This window comes from Cydia splendana, chromosome 12 (assembly GCF_910591565.1).
Source record: "Cydia splendana chromosome 12, ilCydSple1.2, whole genome shotgun sequence".
Taxonomy (NCBI): domain Eukaryota; kingdom Metazoa; phylum Arthropoda; class Insecta; order Lepidoptera; family Tortricidae; genus Cydia; species Cydia splendana.
This window is the reverse complement of record NC_085971.1, coordinates 5,879,782-5,899,382: the sequence shown is the minus strand read 5'-3', so window position 1 is coordinate 5,899,382 and position 19,601 is coordinate 5,879,782. Positions and strand designations below refer to the sequence as shown.

Genomic DNA, 19,601 nt, shown 5'->3' with positions numbered 1-19,601 from the left:
CTAAGAAAAGATCTACCCCGCTAGTAATCATACGCATCATTGGTTCTTTCTTATTATATTGACCTTCTTTTTTGCCTGAACATTGTTCTATAGTTTCGTCTATTTGGAAGTGTTATTTAAATAAATATACATTTATAATACGACGCCACATCCTTAAATTTCAGTCTTCCTTAAAGCTTCTAATGCCAACTTCCTTCCATTAGCACACCGCTTTCAGTGAATCCGACTTGCGAGATTTGTCCCAGTTTACAGTAAACTGTTTCGAATGCAAACATTGCATCATAAGCTCCGACATAAACATCCCGTGAGTCCGTCGTCAGGAAGTAGGTTAACCTAATATTTCTTGAGTTTAATCAGTGAACGATAAAGTTACATTGAAACTTAATAACTTAACGAAATTGTCGCTCGTATTGTTTAACAAAGGATAAGCGGAACTATTTCGTGTCAGCGCCGGAACGAAACTGCGTTCTGTTTATCGAACAAACTGCCCCTATGCGGGTGCATTGTTGTCTCATCCTGTACACAAGGTCCTTTGTGTTGCCCTGCTGAGCCCCGTTGACGCTTCGCGAAAGAGATAAACAAGATTAAGTGCTTATTCAGCACCTACCTTGCGTGTATCTGGGAGGTATCTTGCAAAGTGCGGTGTGTCCGAGCGGTAAACGGAAATTGCGGAAACCGAGAGGGTTACGGAGGGGAATGCCCGTAATATTTTTGTTAAAGCAAGATTTAGGGCGTGAGATAGAAGGGACCGAGTTTATCTTTACTATTCGCATTGATATATTGGATGAACTGCCCAAAGGTCGCGCTGGGTGAGTCAGAATACGATTAAGAACATGCTCGTTAATATTTTAGTATGCTCTCAAACGACGACCGCAACGTTCTACTTCGAAGTGTTTTGAAACAAATTGTTTCGGTGCGCCGCTGAGCTGATATAAAAATTGAATGAACAAGATTCTATTCTCTATGGTAATGTGATCATCACTTGTTTTCTTGCATTATGACATGTTAATCTTTTACGTGATGTGCGTTTTGTTACTCTTATAAAAAAGATATCAGACGTTTTCCAGCCATATTTAGGTTTTAAATTTTTTTGATAATACAACAGCATTTTTACTATAGTGTTGTATAGTAAAATTTCTGTTAAATCACATTTAAACATCTCACATGTTGTCTTACCAAGCTATGTCCGCCTGTACTACCGATGCAGACGCTTCAACGTGACCACGACCGCTCTGTCAAGAGCGATGCGACAGAGAAAAAGAGATGTAAGTACTAAATAGGTTATCGCACGATTTCTTAGTGCTATCGTTTCCACCTAAGAAACCTTTTCGTAATTTTGCTTGACCCCTTCAATTCTTGTTATACGGATGTTCAAGCCGTAGGATTCCAAGTTCGTTCTTAGAGTCAATCCGTTGGGTGTTGTCGACTAGACCGTAATCTGCACCATTGTTTATATCGCCATTGTAGCTGTAACAGCTCAAACGCATGTAGCCACATTGTGTTCTTGCGTAAACAGACGTTACAGGCAAATTGCATGAACATTGGTATGTGGCATAATTAATTCGTAATCCAATAGCTTATGTTTATTCATACGCTTTCATGTGGTAAATGACTAGATTAAGATATTAACAGAGGCAGGTGCTTACTGCTAATGCTTGTGCTTTGAATTTTGGGTGTCGTCCAAAGTCCTTTAGCACCCTTTACTTTCCGGCTTTCTTGCAAAATTTTCTACATAAAGCACCGGGCAAATATAACCTCAGTAACAAAACCCCTAACCTAAGTTACACATCTAAATATGTATAATATTGTCCAGTAGATGTTGCTGTATAGGATAATAATGATGTGATGTTATTCATGTTATTGAATCATGGTATTCATGGTATTCCATAGTGCAGTCGATAATTTAAACAAGTACCTATCGTTATTGTACATGGTAGGGTTTCCGGCGGATAATGTCTCAATAATGGTATTCTCGGTATCAGTTGAGCGTGAATCGTGTTTTGAATAAACCTTATTATTAAACACAGCTCAACGCGAACAAAATCAGAATTTACACGAAGCTAAAACTTGACTTTCACGGTACAGAGCATACTAACGTGCAAGACTCAGATGTGAAAAGATTTTACGAAGTGAAACTGTGATCGAAAGTAAGCGTTGTCGATGCTATTTAGATGTCTGGTATTTTGACAAGTTCTGTTTATATTTGGGCTTACACGTAGCCACTCTACGTCTGGTTTATTAAGGTCTCAAACTCTCAACCCCTAGACGGTGATAAGGTCGATCAGACATTGCAAGGTTAAATTTCAATTTTCAACCAGAAGTTTCCCGAGTAACTCAATTTGGCTAATCGTTGGAAGTTACCGCTGCATTTACACGCTCCAACGGCTTAATTGAACCGTCTTTAATTGCATGCATTATAATTATAACTATATCGTTGTTCGAATGGAATTTGTTTCGCCTTGCCTGATTTCACTGCTGTTATTTTATTTCGGTGCACGATCTGGAATCCAGGGTCTCCCAAGGGTCAGATATAATTTCGTGCTATTTGCGTTTCCATCTCCTGATTTTTACTTGTACATATATACATTTGTGGCTTAAAATGCGTTGTTTTTTCGATTTGCTCGTTACTAAGAGGTTCATTCAACCCATTAATATTTGTAATCGAAAAAAAATAAGTACACAGTATGTGTTTGGTTAATCAGCACTTATTAGTAAACGGTTTGTCAAATGAACAATATTGATTCTAACCTAACCTAGTTAAAACCCATTAAGTCAAGCATAATGCAAAATGCAATGTATTTTATGAGTCCACATGCTCAGCTTTTTCCAAAAAAATAACCATATTGGAAACCATATATTTGCCTAATATTGTAAATACTAATTAAGCACGAAGTGTCAAATCAAGGAACCGTCATATTCAGTGTTCGTCACAGTCAGTATCCGAGTATGACTAAATAAACGCGATAATATGTCGAACAATTAGGGTGTTGGCGGCTCAGGATTAACTATATTCTGAACAGCCATTGTCTCCGCAGCTGTGCCTGACACACCACGTCCGCCAGACATGTTATCATTGTCAAGTTCAACAGAAATACGTGTTGCGACTATACAAACATAGTTCAAATTTTTAAATTAACGGATCTAACGAATTCCTTTTGTCTTATACCAATACCATGTTCATACTAATACCTAGCTGAAAAAGTCTGTATTTGTACGTGTACATGAAGATCTTAAATGCATTCAACACAAACGATCTACTAATTTGTAATTCAAAAAATTGTTTTCGTAAGTTACGGATTATCATGTAATAGTAGAGTTTATTTTCTCATTGACATATGTGACGTTATATATGAAAAGGGACCTTATTGTCGATGGCGCTTACGCCATTATTAACGATGCTCCGATATAAAGACAAGGCTACAAATATAATGACCACCAAAAAATACTTTGGTAAGTACCCTAAATAAAAAAATCATGCTTACCAAAAAAAATTACTGAACACCAAAAAAATAAGGCCTAAAAATACAAAAGTACCACCATTTTAATTACGACTGCACTTCAAATTGTATTCAAATACCAAATATATTGAATGATCACCAAAAATCATTAATGATCACCAAATCTTGAATACCAAATTAATGCGATATTTTCACCTAAATAAACCACTATGATTACCAAAAAATGTATACATATTATCAAATAAAGTAAACTGATGTCAAAATTACTAGCCCCTCCCGCTCAACCCCCCGTTTGCCCGCACCGCATATCTACCTAACCTAATCTACTTTTCTAGTAGCATTTCGTTATGCTACTAGAAGAGTAAGTTAAACTGCTATCAGTTAAGTGGGTTAGGTTAGGTTAGCACTGCGACCCTTACAGAAACGAAATGGTACTAGAAAAGTAGGTTAGGTTAAGTTTCAACTGCTACCCATACAGATACGAAACGCTACTAGAAAAGTGGGTTAGGTTAGGTTTGAACTGCGACCCTTACAGAAAAGAAATGCTACTAGAAAAGTGGGTTAGGTTAGGTTTGAACTGCGACCCTTACAGAAACAAAATGCTACTAGAAAAGTGGGTTAGGTTTTAGGTTAGGTTAGAACTGCGACTGTTACAGAAATAAAATGCTACTAGAAAAAGGTGACGAAGTGGATTAATTAATTTAATAGGATAACGATATATTAAATATTTGCACATTTTTAATTAAAATGTGGTTACAATTTTTGTGATCATTTACTATTTTTGCGTTTACAATGATTATTTTGGAGTCATTTGCTTTAGTAGGATAGCAAGATTTAAAAATTTGGTTATCATTTTACATTAAAATGGAGTTCTTGTTTTGGTGGTCAGTTACTATTTTTGGGTTTACAATGATTATTTTGTTGTCATTTTCTTTAATAGGATAGCAAGATGTATAAATTTGGTTATCATTTCACATTAAAATGGGGTTTGAAATTTGGTAATCATTGACGACCGGTCTGGTCTAGTGGATAGTGACCCTGTCTGCTAAGCCGATGGTCCTGGGTTCGAATCCCAGTAAGGGCATTTATTTGTGTGATGAACACTAATATTTGTTCCTGAGTCATGGTTGTTTTCTATGTATATAAGTATGTATTTATCTATACAAGTATGTATATCGTCGCCTAGTACCCATAGTACAAGCTTTGCTTAGTTTGGGGCTAGGTTTGATCTGTGTAAGATGTCCCCTAATATTTATTTATTTATTTATTTATTTATTTATTGACTATTTTTGGGTTAATAATGATTAGTTTGGTGTCATTTCCTTTAAAAGGACAATAAAATGTAATAAAATTGGTAATCATTTCACATTAAAATGGTGTTATAATTTTGGTGATCATTCATGATTTTAGGGTGGTAAAATAGATTTTTTTGGTATTAAATTTTACTAAATCTGGTGATCAGTTAAATAGCAGCCTAAAGACAATGCCGCGCGACGCTGTGCGGCGTATAAGCACCATCGACAATAAGGTCCCTTTTCATAGATAATGCCCCATATTAGAAACAAGAGTCACCTTCACGCAAAATAGGCGCCAGTCGTCGAGTTGCGGAAAATCGCCCGAATTACAATAAGTATGTACCAATATAAGAGTCGCCTTTACCTGATGGTAAACCACGTTTCTGATGAAATGGCTGTGTGCAATATACATTTTTTATAGGTAATATGTGACGCTTATAAATACATATAATCGTATTTATCACGGTGCGAATTACTTTACATGGATTGATATCATAGCCTACGATTTTACAAAACCATTTAGAAAATAAACTTAGACATGATTTTAAAACGAATTGACTAAATCATAATCTTTGGTTTAAAAATACCGTTGAAAATTTTATTTGTCCTTATTTCTTACTTTGACGTTTGTGTTATTAAAAATAAGCAAACAATTTACTACTACTTAAACGGTGACTAATAAAATTTTACAAATTATAGGGCAGTGGTGGGCAAAGTACGGCTCGCGGGCCAGGTCCGGCCCGCGAAAGGATTTTTCTGGCCCGCCGCCGGTCATTAAAAAAAATGTAGTTATAATATCTATAATATGGCCAGCAATATAATAAAAATATATTTTTGCTGTAAATCTGGCCCTCCTCTGAAATTCCCTCAAGTTTTGGCCCCTCGTCAAGAAAGTTTGCCCACCACTGTTATAGGGGGTAAAATAACTTCTCCAACAATGCAAATCGTAAACGCTACGGTAATACTCAACGTAAACCAACCTATTTTCCATAATCTTAACACCTCAGCGAGCAAAAATACCGAAAGCCGTTTTCACCTCACTCGAATATAAAGTAAAGTAACGAAGTCATAAAACGTTACGAAAAAATACTTTCAGCGGAACGCGTATGTGTTTCTTAAATCAGACCATCAAACGAAATTCAAGCTATATTGTATTATCACGTATTTTCCAATCCCGTGATTTCGTATTTTCTTTACTTTACTCCGTAATGATACGTTTTATGCAGACGATTACCGAGTTCAACATTTTTCTTCTAAATTGTTGAGGGGTGGGAGATGTTTTCGCGATTGTTCAGTGGTTCAAGTTCAAGAGTCGCTCGAGTTTATTGACCGGCTTCGGAACCTGCGCGATGCTCAAATTAGCTTTCCCCCAAAATTTGCCTATTCTCCAACATTCTGTTGGAATGGGGTTAAACACTGGTTAATACAGTATATAGAGTACTAAAGTCTAAATGTTCCTTCTACAGATTGCTACATGGTTTATTACCCCCTTATTCATGAAACTTTACGGGCCTGATTTAGTTAAATTATATTTTATCCCTTTCTTACAAATACATAACACATAAGTCAAAATGACAGATAAAGACACGATTATTAGCTAATTGAGGTTTGTAGCGCGTTTATGAATAAGGGGGTTGTCTTTACCACCGTCCGCCATTATAAAAATTACAGCTGAGCTGAATTTTAAACCAGGCATTGCACGTTGACGGTGCTATCGTCTGACCTGTCATCGTATCAAGCCTCCCAATCCCAATCAGTTTTGAACTTAGCTATTAATTGTATTAATAGTAATTAAAATAACTGATCAGTGATCGCAAATACGCGGTTTCGTACCCATATCTATAGGTACACCATGCGGTTGCATTCACCGAATGATTTCCAGCGTTTTACCGTCGCGAGTATTCACAACATTTGCGTATTGATTATCCTCTTATCTAAAGCGCTTGTGTTTGAGCAAGGCTTCCGCTAAGCCGTTTTATTGCCCTCTCGGGTTTAGCCATCAGCTAGGGAACATTGATTTAGTTGCACCGTGGACAATGGTCATTCTAAGATTCTATTTATGCGGCGTTCATACCTTCCTACTTCCTAGTTTAAATAAATATTTTCATATATGGCATTAGTTATTAGTTTATCTTAATCTATAGTTTTGAATTTTAACTTAATCTGATATAATTTAAATTTTAAACTTGTGAACATTTGGTACAGTCAACAATTATTAATCATTATCTATTAGTTTAATTTGGCAACCTTTCCTTTTTGCTTGAATAGTAAAATTTATGATCCTTCTAAAACTCTTATTATATGGAGCCTGCCAAAAGAAACAGTTGCGGAAATCACGTTGCCAAAAAATTGCGATGTTATATTAAGAATCTTCAGGTAGGCCTAAGGGGTCTTTATCACGCCAACTGAAACTGCAAAGTTTCGACCTAACGGCGTTATATACCAATCGCTGTATTTGACGTAGCATTGCGTTGTTTTAAAGCCACTGACTGATTTATTCGGCAATGGAGCGAACTCGTCGAGTGAGGTTTAGGGGAACAATGGTGCTGGGTTCTTATTGATTGGAGGCAACAGGTAGCTGGGGCGTTCCCCGCACTGGGCTTTCATTCCAACCGCTCTCCGAACACTGGCAAACTCGAAGACAGTATAAATGTGCAATTAAATATGCATGTACAGGCAGATACTTCGAAATTTCATGTTTCTGTATATTCATCTCTGTTGCTTCAATATGGCAAGGATGATAGAGATGGAGATAAAACATCTTCGAGTTTCGGTAGTAACGGATTTTAAAGTAACATTAAACATACGCTCGAGAATTGACTCGCCCTCGCACAGATTATGAGAACGCATACGCTCCTCGTGACTTTGTCCATAACTGTTTTATTCCTAAATTTGACTTCATTCATGAAAGCGGAAAGCAGGAAGGCAACCCAAGGTAGATAAATAAGCTTGATGTTAACGAATTGCCCCGTATGTTGTATTCTTTGGTACACCCTGTACCACACACGGCTTGACTAATTTTGTCTCTGCTGTGGGGGTCACACAGGGTATTATGATAAAATAAATAAACTGTTTACTAACTTTAATGCATGAAATATTTTACGAATGAAAATAAATTTACTTATCATACACGGAAATTCAACTTCATCGACTGATGAACTACGGAACGGAACTACGCTCCAAAACTAGAGTTGTAGATGTAGGCTTCAAGATCACTAAGCTTAAGTGGGACTGGGCTTTACATGTTTGCCGCATGCACCCGGAAAGGTGGGCCAAAATGGTTACTGAGTGGGACTCACAGAACACCATAGACGGTGCAGGCCGGGGTTCAGGCAGACCGAAAAGGAGATGGCGGGACGACTTGGACGCATTCCACCCCAAATGGTGGGAAAATGCCGATGATAGGGTCGAGGGGAGGCCTTTGCCCAGCAGTTGGACACCAAAGTAGACTAAAAGAACACGGAAAATAAATTTTACTATTGTATACAACATATTTAAGTAGGTACAGGCTTAATTGACACGAGGAAAACACGGAACCTTTCCTATATAAAAATATCCTAAACGTCAGGATAATTTATCAATGTTAATAATAACAAAATATTGATAGTAAAAACGAATTTATTATCAATTAAACTCTGACAGGGGTGTAAAGCCTGCGAGCTCCACAAACGCCGTAAGTAACATTGAGACAGCTAACAATACACACCCTTTTTGTCCAGCGCGGCAGACTGTTGCTTAAAACGTCCGCGATGGATACATAGTCAAATGCCCACAGACTCTTTATTATGAAGACTTCACGAAGACCTGCCCTTCATTATGAAGAGTTTACGAAGAGTGACCACTCACTAAACATACCTACTCGTATGCGTTTTTATAATTGTCAAGTGCTTGGAGGTGAGACATCTTATGCATTTGCGCAATTAGATTTTTGTTATCAACTTGACACTAATTTAAATTAGCGGTGACGTTCGGTCGCATAGTGACGAGTCGTTTTATATGCTTCGTCCGTGAGGCAAGTGATCTATGTACTCGTACAAATTACTCACAGGGTTGCTTATCTTTGCCCGACGCCGATTAATTTCCTATTGTTTTCATTTCGTGGGCTTCTATTAGCCGTATCTCGAGTGGGCGTAGCAATAGCTGGATGAAACATTGTATCCTTCCCTGTCGAGAATGCTATCAATCTTATTTTTTTGGTAAAATGATTTGCATTTGTAAGTGATATAGCGGCTCTAGGTAATTGAAATTAATTTGAAAAAGAAAAAAACTGCGGTTTATTTCAGTATACAATAAACCTTCTCACAAGAACCTTTTCAACACACACTTAGTCGTTGTTTTCAACTCAGTGTAAAATTGCAAACTGATTTGCTATGTAACGATTTACCCGTACGTTTGTATGCCCCACTAGCCTCCCTTGAGTACGGTGTGGGCGACGCTGAAAAATGGTCTGTTTACCCTTCTATGTCTTACGAGCGGGCCATAAAACGGGAGCGTCATTCCTTCTTACAATTGCTAAGCAATGGAAATTTTTGGCGAACTAGTATAAGCTATCCGATTAAGCATAGTGGTTAGGAATCTCTCTTTACACTGGTTTTGAGACCTCGACTCGCTCGCGCTATCGAATAGAAAATGGAAATACATGACTAGACCAAGGTTGACAAATTGGATCGCAATGATCGGATGGTTCGGGGTTGTTCTTTTGTTTACATAACGTGTAAGAAGAGTACATGGCGGAGGCGGAAGTAATTGGGTGTACATATTTCTTGTACAAATAACGTCAAACTTTATACAGAGCCTTAAGACAAAATATTGCATGGTTGAGCGTTGCTTAAGATTGAGCTTTGCCATATCGTCAAAGCGGAGCGAAAAATATCATACGCTCAGCAGTACGTGTAAAAGTAATTACTCTTATCGACAATCGCATGAAATTATAATTTCCCACTCCTCGCCTCGCGACTATAGTCATTTATATTTAGGCTTGGGATAGTAAAACAGGTGTTTTAAAGGTAACTTGCATGCGTTATGAGAGTGAGCTTATTTACGTCGTTACATGAAATGTTTTTTCCTGTTTAATTCTCAACTTCATATTCAATACTCATAGTAACAGTGAAACTCTTAACCGACCACTAGTAGACCTTACGTCTTCGCAATAAGATTTACAAATCGTCAGTTAAGTGTGGAAGACCGTTGTGTTGCGTGGTGGTTTGTTGCGAAACGCCCGTTCCCTGGCTCCGCGAAGAGCCGTCAGTATTGTTTGCCGGTGTTAAATTACTGCGGTACCTCACCTCTTCTGCTTATACTGAGGCTACAGTTGCAATGCCATTGTTTACTAATACGACGCCATTACATGGGAAATCATTCTTACACCTGATTACTGAGAATTAGAAGTAAGGAGCCCGATTCTAGTTTTAATTTCTTGTTCTGAAACTGTTATGGATTTGATCAGCTGGACCAGAAATGTCACTTTTGATAGTTGACGGATTAAATCGATAACAGTAGGATGGTGTTTAGCAATAATGTATCAACCCACATTAAATACGCAATAAGATGTCAACTCAAAAAAATGGCGCTTAAAGTTGACATTTTATTGCAAAATGAATGTGGGTTGACACATTTTTGCTAAACACCATCCAGTTTTAGAAAAAGAAATTAAAATCACATTCGGGTTCAAGGTTTATAATTTAGAATTCAGTTCCATCAGTTATTTGACACGAGCTTTTCATATTGTCAGTCCTTTTGTTTGTAATGATTAACGGCATATAAATACAATTCTAACTTCGATAGCTGAATATTGGGCCTACCTTTGGCCATTAATATTAGATCAGCTTCAGAGGACATAATTAAATTATATTATCAGATGACAATGCAGTTAAATAACTTACAGTACGCAAAACTTTGATAAACTAAAATCACAATTAAATTATTTTGACGGAATATTACACCTAGCGTACAGTTCATTTACCTAATCAAAAATATGTAATTTATGCGCCAAATATAACAACGCCAAATATTAAATTCATAATTTTACATTTCAATAAAGTAATAATAACAAGCAATATCAGTCAACCGTTCAAACATTAAATATTTTGACGAACCACAAATCAAACTGCATGTTTCTGAAACCCGACCTGTGTTTAAAATACCAATACACCGGATGTCGTTGTGTATTCTCCTCGCGTGAGAAATTGTTGACAAAATGTCATTATGCCTTGTTACCATCGACCCGTAGTGTTTCGTAAGTCCTATTCTTATCAAGTTCAGTCACACCAAACAAACGTTCGCTGTTAAAATCTCGACCATCTTTATTACTTCTGACAAGAAAAACAAAGACGCAAAATACAAATATTTTATCTGCGTGTAGAGATTTGAGAAGCTAAGTAATTTTCAGACATAGCTGTCGTTATACTTATCCAGTAGATAAATTATCGCTAATTTTTATTGTAAAATTGTCACTTTAATACGTTGACGGAATCCTGGAATTGTAGATTTCATTTTATCATCGTTATAATTTTGATATCCTGCCAAACGTTAGCATAAGAAACGAGATACATATTTTATGATAACAGTTTATGTAACCGATATATAAGAATGGGATAGTTGGAAATTATTATCGACATGTATGTCTCGTAAATACCATAAACATTGGTTGTATTGACGTAGGTAATTGACGCCAAGATTTTCCTTTAATTGTTTGGTTGTATAAAACGTACGAGTATGATAGGAAAAATATAGTTATTCACAGCTAAGCGAATGCCGTATATATTTTTTTATGGAAGTTGCTAGCTCGATGATAACTTTGCCCTAATTAATGATAGACAAATTTAGTTTCAATTATCAATATTATCATTACCCGTATTCACGTTGCATTCAAATATCTCAAATTAAACAAAACTTATTCGCCAGCATCGGCAACGTAGTTAGAATATTATAGAGTCCCATCTTGTTTAGAAGAATTTATTAAATACCTACCTCTTAATTCTGGGCGTCTGCGAAGTTTCTTTATAAAACTCATAAATTACAGTCTCTGGTCGCACAGGTGTGCCGAATAAAGCTGCTATCTATAAAATAAACAAACCAACGCAGTTATTCATTTAATTTCAAATCATCAAAATACTTATAGGTTTTACCGACCCTTCGTACAATCGCAATACTCAATATTTATCAATTTCAATTTTATGATTATATTATAGCCATTGAACAACTGCTACTTATTCGCAAAATATTTCAGAAGAAATTTTCTTTGTCTTCTATTGCAGAAAAGAATATAATATATAATTTATTGAAACTGTTGCCTTTGCTTCTAAATGTAAAACCAACGTGTATTTTCTAATATCCAAGTGAATGGAAATGTAGTGATTGTGACAGGTGTAAATGAGCGTAGGAAAAAGCAAGTAGTAATTCTTGTATTTTTCCGAGTTTTGGTGTGCCCCAGAGTAATCTCTAAATGTAGGTACACAGGGGAAAACACTCAGGGGAATGGAGCTGTTAAAAAATGAAATCTTACTTTCGAAAAAATACACTTGATGCTATCGACTTTTCAAATGTCAAATCAAATTGTTATCGCCAAATGTAAGCGCGTGGGAACATGACTGTATCAGTCATAATACTGATAAGAGCTTAAACACGCCGATAAGCGGCCGATACAAATACCTACACCGTATTACATACGAGTATAATCACTTCACGTGTTTAAAAATATGCGTAACAAATTGTCGGGGAAATTACATGTAAATATATGTGACGTATATTGTATAATTCCCACAATCGGTACAAATATTATAAGCATTGCACTCAACTCTTTTAGTTTAATTTATGGAATAATGGGGCTTCACATTTTTTCTAGATCATTAATTATGTTATCTAAGTCTAGGATTAAGTAAGGAATACAATTTTCTATCAAAGTAATACGTCCTGATCTGTCATTGGTTGCGGTCAGTTAACGTCAGATGGATCGGATTATTTGCTAGTATTTATAATCGCTAATACAAAACAATTGCTACTGGTAATATAAATAGGAACTATTGTTATTGTTAGTTTTTCCTTACTTTATTGGATCAACGTGACTCGCTCTACCTACAGATTATTTATGGACATTACACGTGTAGCTTTCTTGTAATAGCTACTTCTCAACGTACTTGCAAAATGCTGTATTCGTCCTTCAATTCGTCAAGAATCCTGTTTTATCTCGGATCATCAGTAATTAACCATTCGGTCATAAGAAAATAAGAGATTCAATGATTAAGAAAATAAGGGATTTGTTTCAAATGTGCGGCATTACTATTGAATAAGACGAAAAGTAGAGTAAATTGGTGGCGTACCATCCCGTCGTCTTTTCAAACTCGGGTCAGGCGTTCACCACTCAGGTAAAGGTTAGGTCAAATAAAAAGGTTACGACAGTGTTGAGGTTAAAATGTCTCAGTTTTGAAGCTTGGCTGAATGAATTACTTCGTTGCGCTCTTATCTCGGCGTCAAGATAACATTTACATTAGGGTGGTTCACGTTTGTATGGGAAAAATTCAAACTCTAGCTAGAAGAAGCGGCACCCTCTCATTTTGTTACACTTGTTCTGTTGACTAAATATGCCAAGTTTTGTAATCTTATCTCAACTACAAGGGGGTGCTCAAACACTTTGAAATTTTTGAAAGTTGTATGAAATCCAAAACAATCAAGTTATAAGTTTTTTGAGTTTTATGTAAGTAGTAGTTTTCACATTATTTGAAAGTGTGATTTAAAAGTTATTTGGTGAAAAACCATTTTTATTTCTATTTGTTAAATGATTTTTTAGGTGAAATTCTAAAAGTCTTACTTTTGAAAAATTATAAAAAATAAAAATAAAAATGTTTTTCTACTTAAAAACTTATAAATCACATATGCAAATAATGTAAAAACAGATACTTAATTAAAATTCTGAATAATAAATACAACAAGTATTTGTTTTCATACAACATACAATATTTTCAAAGTGGTTGAGCACCCCCTTGTAGTTGAGATAATATTACGAAACTTGGTGTATTTTATCAGCATAATAAGTGTAACAAAATAAGGGGGTGCCCCGTCGGAAAAAAAAAAAAAAATGTTTTTTGAACCACCCTAATTTACATATTTGACTAACCCAAATTTCTGTTTTTGTTCTTAAGCTCGGATTGTGGTATATTAACTTATATATATTATCATAGGATTAAAATTTAAATCCAAGGTCTGTTTGACCAGATAGTTTGTCTGGATAGAATAACATCTGCAAAATAATCTAAAAAGTGACTAGCTCTCGTGTTGAAACAGATACCTACTTATCGCATTTTTTTTTATAGCAGGCAACTGAATAAATCTATGAAACATTCAAAGGAATCTTCCTACGGTATCAGGAATTGAATTTGTACCTTACATACCTACTACTGAGACAAGAAACTCTCGACTCTCTCTATTATTCTTATCTGTTCAAGTGCGCTGTTCATTATTAAATTTATTAAAGATAGAATATTTAATTAATAATTCATAAAATATCCCTATCTTTTCATAAATAACGATTTCCACTTCATAATTCTGTCATATTTAGATGTAATCGAATAATTTCTTCATTTCAGATCTAAAGCCCTTCTCCGAAAAACCGAAAGCCGAGAATTAACAAGTAATATAAGCCGCGTTTGAGCTATCTTTATACCAATGTTTGTAATCTCATCATTATGTTTCAATACACTCATTTCATGAATTCGCCCACGCTAATTCTGTTTCTATCTAATCTACATTTAAAGGCAAGCCGGTTCGATCGCATCACAATTCTTAGAGTCTGTGCGGAAAGAGAAGAGTCGTGGAATGTATGGGGCCCAATACATTCCACGACTCTTCTCTTTCCGCACAGACTCTAGTCTGTTTTGCGTTACTTTTCGGCCGGTCACGCGTCGTTAGTCTTTTATCCTGCCCAAAAGTTTTCCCATCAACGGCTGTTTTTCAGATACTTTCGGCCATAATGGCTTTGATGTGCCAAAACGTACTAAACTGTAACAGTACGTTATCACGCGTGTCCTTAAACTTAATTTAATATGTAATCGTTATAATATACTTACTTATTTTCCTGAATCGTCATGTTACTCATCATAGCCAAGTTTAGCAGAACGTTCTTATCGCTACTGGCAATCGTAGGTGAATATTTGCATTAAACTAGTATTACGTCTGCTCTGTTCTCCGTTAATGGGTGGTCGTTACGAATCTCAAGGCCGTTCTTATACTGGTCCAGCTAAGATTTTGGAACGATGTGAATGCAGAAACCTAACATTCCCTCTATAGTAATACAGAATGTAGGTGTCTATCAGTACGAACTAATGAGCTTTCCGTGTCGAATAGATACTGCGTTGAACGTAATGTATCAGGTGTGATTTCGCGCAACTATGAATTTTCAAATTAGTTACCTTTCAAAGGTCAACGAGGATTTTCGTAACATACATTAAGCAGGTTTTGTTCAGATACCTTTTATTTGCTAAATAAAATAACAAATAACAAACAATGGAGCTGTCAAAAACAATTGAGGACTGGATCTATTATACTAAATTACGTCCTTTTGGGAGTTACGTAGCCACAAACTTTGTTTTGAAAAAATCTAACAGAACGCTTTTTGTTTCCAAAATTCACGTTATGTGTATTTATGTATATGAAATGTTTCATCCAATATAAAAGTTGTTCAGCAACGTTCGGCCATCTTTTTGTGCTGCAAACCAATTTGCGCATTCAGCAAATGGATTCATATTCTATCGAATTATTTCCATTGTCACAAGTTTTTAATTGCGTTGGTTGTTATTTTTTAACTCGAAAGTCGTTGTTTCTGTTATCGAGTTGTTATGCAAGGTGTCGTTATTAACAACGTTTGAGTGTAGTTATTAAATGTCTAATTGGCGATTGTTATTGTTTATTTATTATGCCGACAAATAATAAATTGCGTATTTAATTTATGGCTTGTTTTCTTATCGTGTAGTTATCATATATAATTTCTACCTGGCGTGGCGTAACTATATGATGGCAAAGCCGGTAAATGCCACGGGTCCCTGGCCCAAGAGGGGCGCCTCGAAGACCGGCCCCCATTCTATATTTGCCAGGTGCTTCAGTAGGTGCTGATGTCTGACTTTAGGTACCTAAGGGAAGGATATTGACGGATTTTAACGTGTTGGTGCCGTTATACCTTTCGTAAAATTTGCCTGTTATGTTTATGTAACAAATCTGTTATTTTATTTGTTAAGGTTGAATGTAGGTACTATTACATCATCCCGTTTTTGTATGAAAGCCATAAGGACAAAAACCGAGAAAGTATTGAAACACAATAGTGTTGTGCGCATCGACGCCTACTCAGGTGTATCAATCCACTTGAATGGTTGACTGCTCGCGTTGTATGTATTTGCAGATTTATTTATTCGAAGCTACAGATATATTATTTCCATTAATACTGCCATGCGGGCGAGAGGGTTGCTTGGACTTTACATGTATGTAGATGATCGGCATAAAGACGTGCAAATTCAGACCACGATGCACTGGTTGGCCCAAGAAGTCGACTTTCCCACATTCGTGCTTAATAAGAAAGATACACGGTGGGAAAAACACGCGGAAGCATTTTCGAATTAGGCACGCCTCCCTGGGAGGGTTTTCAATACTCCCAGCTCACACTAAACCCCTACTTTACGAGTACACATAACAAGTATTAATAACAGTTTGTATTGTTGCAGAAGCAGCTTGGCGCGGCGTAGCGGGCGGGCCGCGCCATGGGTAACAAATGCTGCAGCCGCCGCCATGACCCGGAACGACCTCTAGGTAAGCGAACTTGTACAAGTTCACAAACTCGAAGCATAAAGCCTTAGGTATGTCTTGTTCTCCACGCTTTCATGTCAATCCTTCTTTGCCGTCCTTAAACACAAATTACCTACCATCAGAATCTACAAGGTGGCTAAAAAATAACTGCATTCCCGTTGCCAGGAGGTTTTGGGATTATAGTGAGCAACTTTTACTATGGGACAAACCCCGAAATCGCAAAAAAAATTACCCTCCCATATAGAAAATGGACCAGCCAAAATGTATGATACATACCTACAATATTTTTTTTCGCGATTTCGGGGTTGGTCACATAGTAAACGTTGCTCAGTATAATCCCAAAACCTCCCCGGCAACGGGAATGCAGTTATTTTTAGCCACCCTTATAGGTAAAAAAGTAAAGAGCGAAAAGAAAACTAAAGATAATTCGAACACATTTTATTATATTCTTACAGCCTTATTCATAAAAAATCCTTACTTAAATGAGGAATGATCATAGCTAATTCGCTGTTTAGGCTTAATAAGCGTTTATTAATCATGTTTTTTGACATCCGGTTATCAGCAACTGTTGATCTATGCTCTACTTTTTATGAATAATTAAGGCTGTTACATAGAATGTAGACCTACTAATAGTAGAATCCGACGGAAAACTCTGAGCAAACTTGCGGCAGTTTAAAGGCTTCGTCACACAGGCGCGTTTTCCGGGCGGGGCGCGCCGCTTTTACATATAAAACGCTCACGCGCCGCTCACGCCCCGCCCGGAAATCGCGCCTTTGTGACGGAACCTTAAGTTTCCGAAGCTGCCTCGAGGGGGATTAAACCCTTTAAAGAGTAGTATGTCATTAGGGGTCATCCATTAATTACGTCACACGTTTAGGGGGAGGGAGGGGGTCAAGAAAATGTGACATATTGTGACATGGGGGAGGGGGGAGACACAAACTTTGTGACGTCACTTTAACTTCATCAGTAACCGAATTTTTTTTTTTAATTATTTTATTCGCTGTACATTTAAATAACAAGTTTTTAAAACGATAATCGTTTTTATTCTTTTAATTTTCTTTCCTAAGCAGTTTTGGGTTATAAAATTACTAATATTTTTATCGTCAAAAATATTTTGATAAAATATTAATAATACTTAGGTACTTACTTAATTCGATTTGGCGATTTCGTAGAAAAAATGTGACGTCACACTAGGGGGGAGGGGTTTGCCAAATGTGACCAAATGTGACAAGGGGGGGGAGGGGTCAAAAAACCTAGAAATTCGTGTGACGTAATTAATGGATGACCCCTTATCACTGTTTCCGTGTTCGACTAATCGGATCAATTTTGACGTAATTTTGTGGAGTGTCCCGTTGTTTGAAGTTCGGGGTCGTCCTGGCAATGCTGTCAAGTTCGGACTTAATGGCGCTTAGTGGTTTGAAAGGTATTTCGATATAAAATACAGAGAAGTGGGTTTAGTTCAGAAGTGTTGCAGAGCCTTCAAGCGAAAAGCACTTAGTCTTGCAATATATGTATTTGTGAATGGAACACTCTAGGTGCCCAGTAACCACTAACTCAGCTACTCAGCACTAGTCCTGCATTTTCTATCACATACTGAAAACTCTATTCAAAGGAACCAATTTCTACAAATGCGACCGAAAATTCGTAATAAGGTGGGAAGAAAATTAATTAATAATTACCTTAATTAAATCAAAATAACAGATTCAATTTAAGTCAAACAATATTCAAATAATTTCGGTAGACGAAACATCATTAATTCGTGAGAAACAAGATTTTCTATACTCTTACTCGTACAACAATAAATATGTAGCTGTTTTTTTTGTTATCCAAAAACAAAATAAAAACATATTAACTTTAGTTAAACTACAAGTAGAACTTACAATTTTATACAAATACATACCTACCTAAATTGGTACGGTAGGCAAAAGGTGGTTTTTCCTATGTAGGCAGATATGACATAATAAAATTAAGAGCGCTATTACATTTCGGCGTTGAGCGAGTTTAGGTATTTTACGCGCTGCGGCAGGCCGTGCGAGCTCAGTATGCCGATCCCTTCTACCACACTCGCACTACAATGATGGATGAAACATTCTTGATCCTTCGCGAAGCATATTGAAATCAACCATAACAACACTAACTGTACTTAACTTTTAAAGTTCTAAAACTGTTATTTGGTAAGTACGAAAATACTAAATGCAGTGCAAATGTACATTGGGGCTGTTCATAAATTACGTCATCTATTTTTGACGATTTTTGACCTCCCCCCACCCCTCAAATCATCCAAAAATCAAGCTTCGGATGAATCTGTTTCCTCCTACGTCATGTTACCATCATCCGATGTCCAGACCCCCCCCCCCCCCCCCCCCCCACTCCTCCCATTTGAAACGACGTAATTTATGAATAGCCCCATACTCGTACTTATGAAGGTATATTACTCGAAAGAAATTATAGGTACCTACTCGCTTATTTACATGTTTCGTCATTGCATTTGGTACCTATAGGTTGTAAAGTTTGTATCAACGAGGGTTTAAAAACGAACTGGTACTGAGGATCTGATGATGATTAAGGTGGTCACGGATACCAATCATCCATGTAGTAACATGATTAGGCTCGTTTGATTCGCCTCAACAAGATCTTTGACACTGAAGATACACAGGGTCTGATGATGGAGCTGGAAGGTGGCCACGGGTACCAGTCTATCATGTAACTAAACAACTTCGTGTTTGGGCTCGTTTGATTCGTCTCAACAAGATCTTTGACACAAGACAGTACTCAGGGTCTGATGATGGAGCTGGAAGGTACCATTACCAATCAACCATGCAACTAAACCACATCGTGTTTAGGATCGTTTGATTCGTCTCAACAAGATCTTTGACACTAGGTGATACTCAGAGTCTGAGGATGGAGCTGGAAGGTGGTCACCGGTACCAATCAACCATGCAACTAAACCACTTCGTGTTTAGGCTCGTTTTATTCGTTTCAACAAGATCTTTGACACAAGATAGTACTCAGGGTCTGATGTTGGAGCCGGAAGGTGGTCACCGGTACCAATCAACCATGC

At 36.8% G+C, this 19,601-nt stretch overlaps 1 protein-coding gene across 4 annotated transcripts in view; it reads left to right on the top strand.

Annotated features, from left to right (window-relative positions):
* The window catches only part of LOC134795374 (tyrosine-protein kinase Src64B), a 99,353-nt gene that overhangs the window by 67,417 nt on the left and 12,335 nt on the right, over nucleotides 1-19,601 (top strand). For 3 of the 4 annotated variants that reach the window (XM_063767206.1, XM_063767203.1, XM_063767204.1), the window contains one exon: nucleotides 16,459-16,543. In XM_063767206.1, the coding sequence (XP_063623276.1) occupies nucleotides 16,495-16,543 (49 nt within the window). In that variant the 5' untranslated portion in view covers nucleotides 16,459-16,494. The remainder of the gene's footprint in view (nucleotides 1-16,458; nucleotides 16,544-19,601) is intronic. The other variant, XM_063767205.1, reaches the window with a different exon arrangement.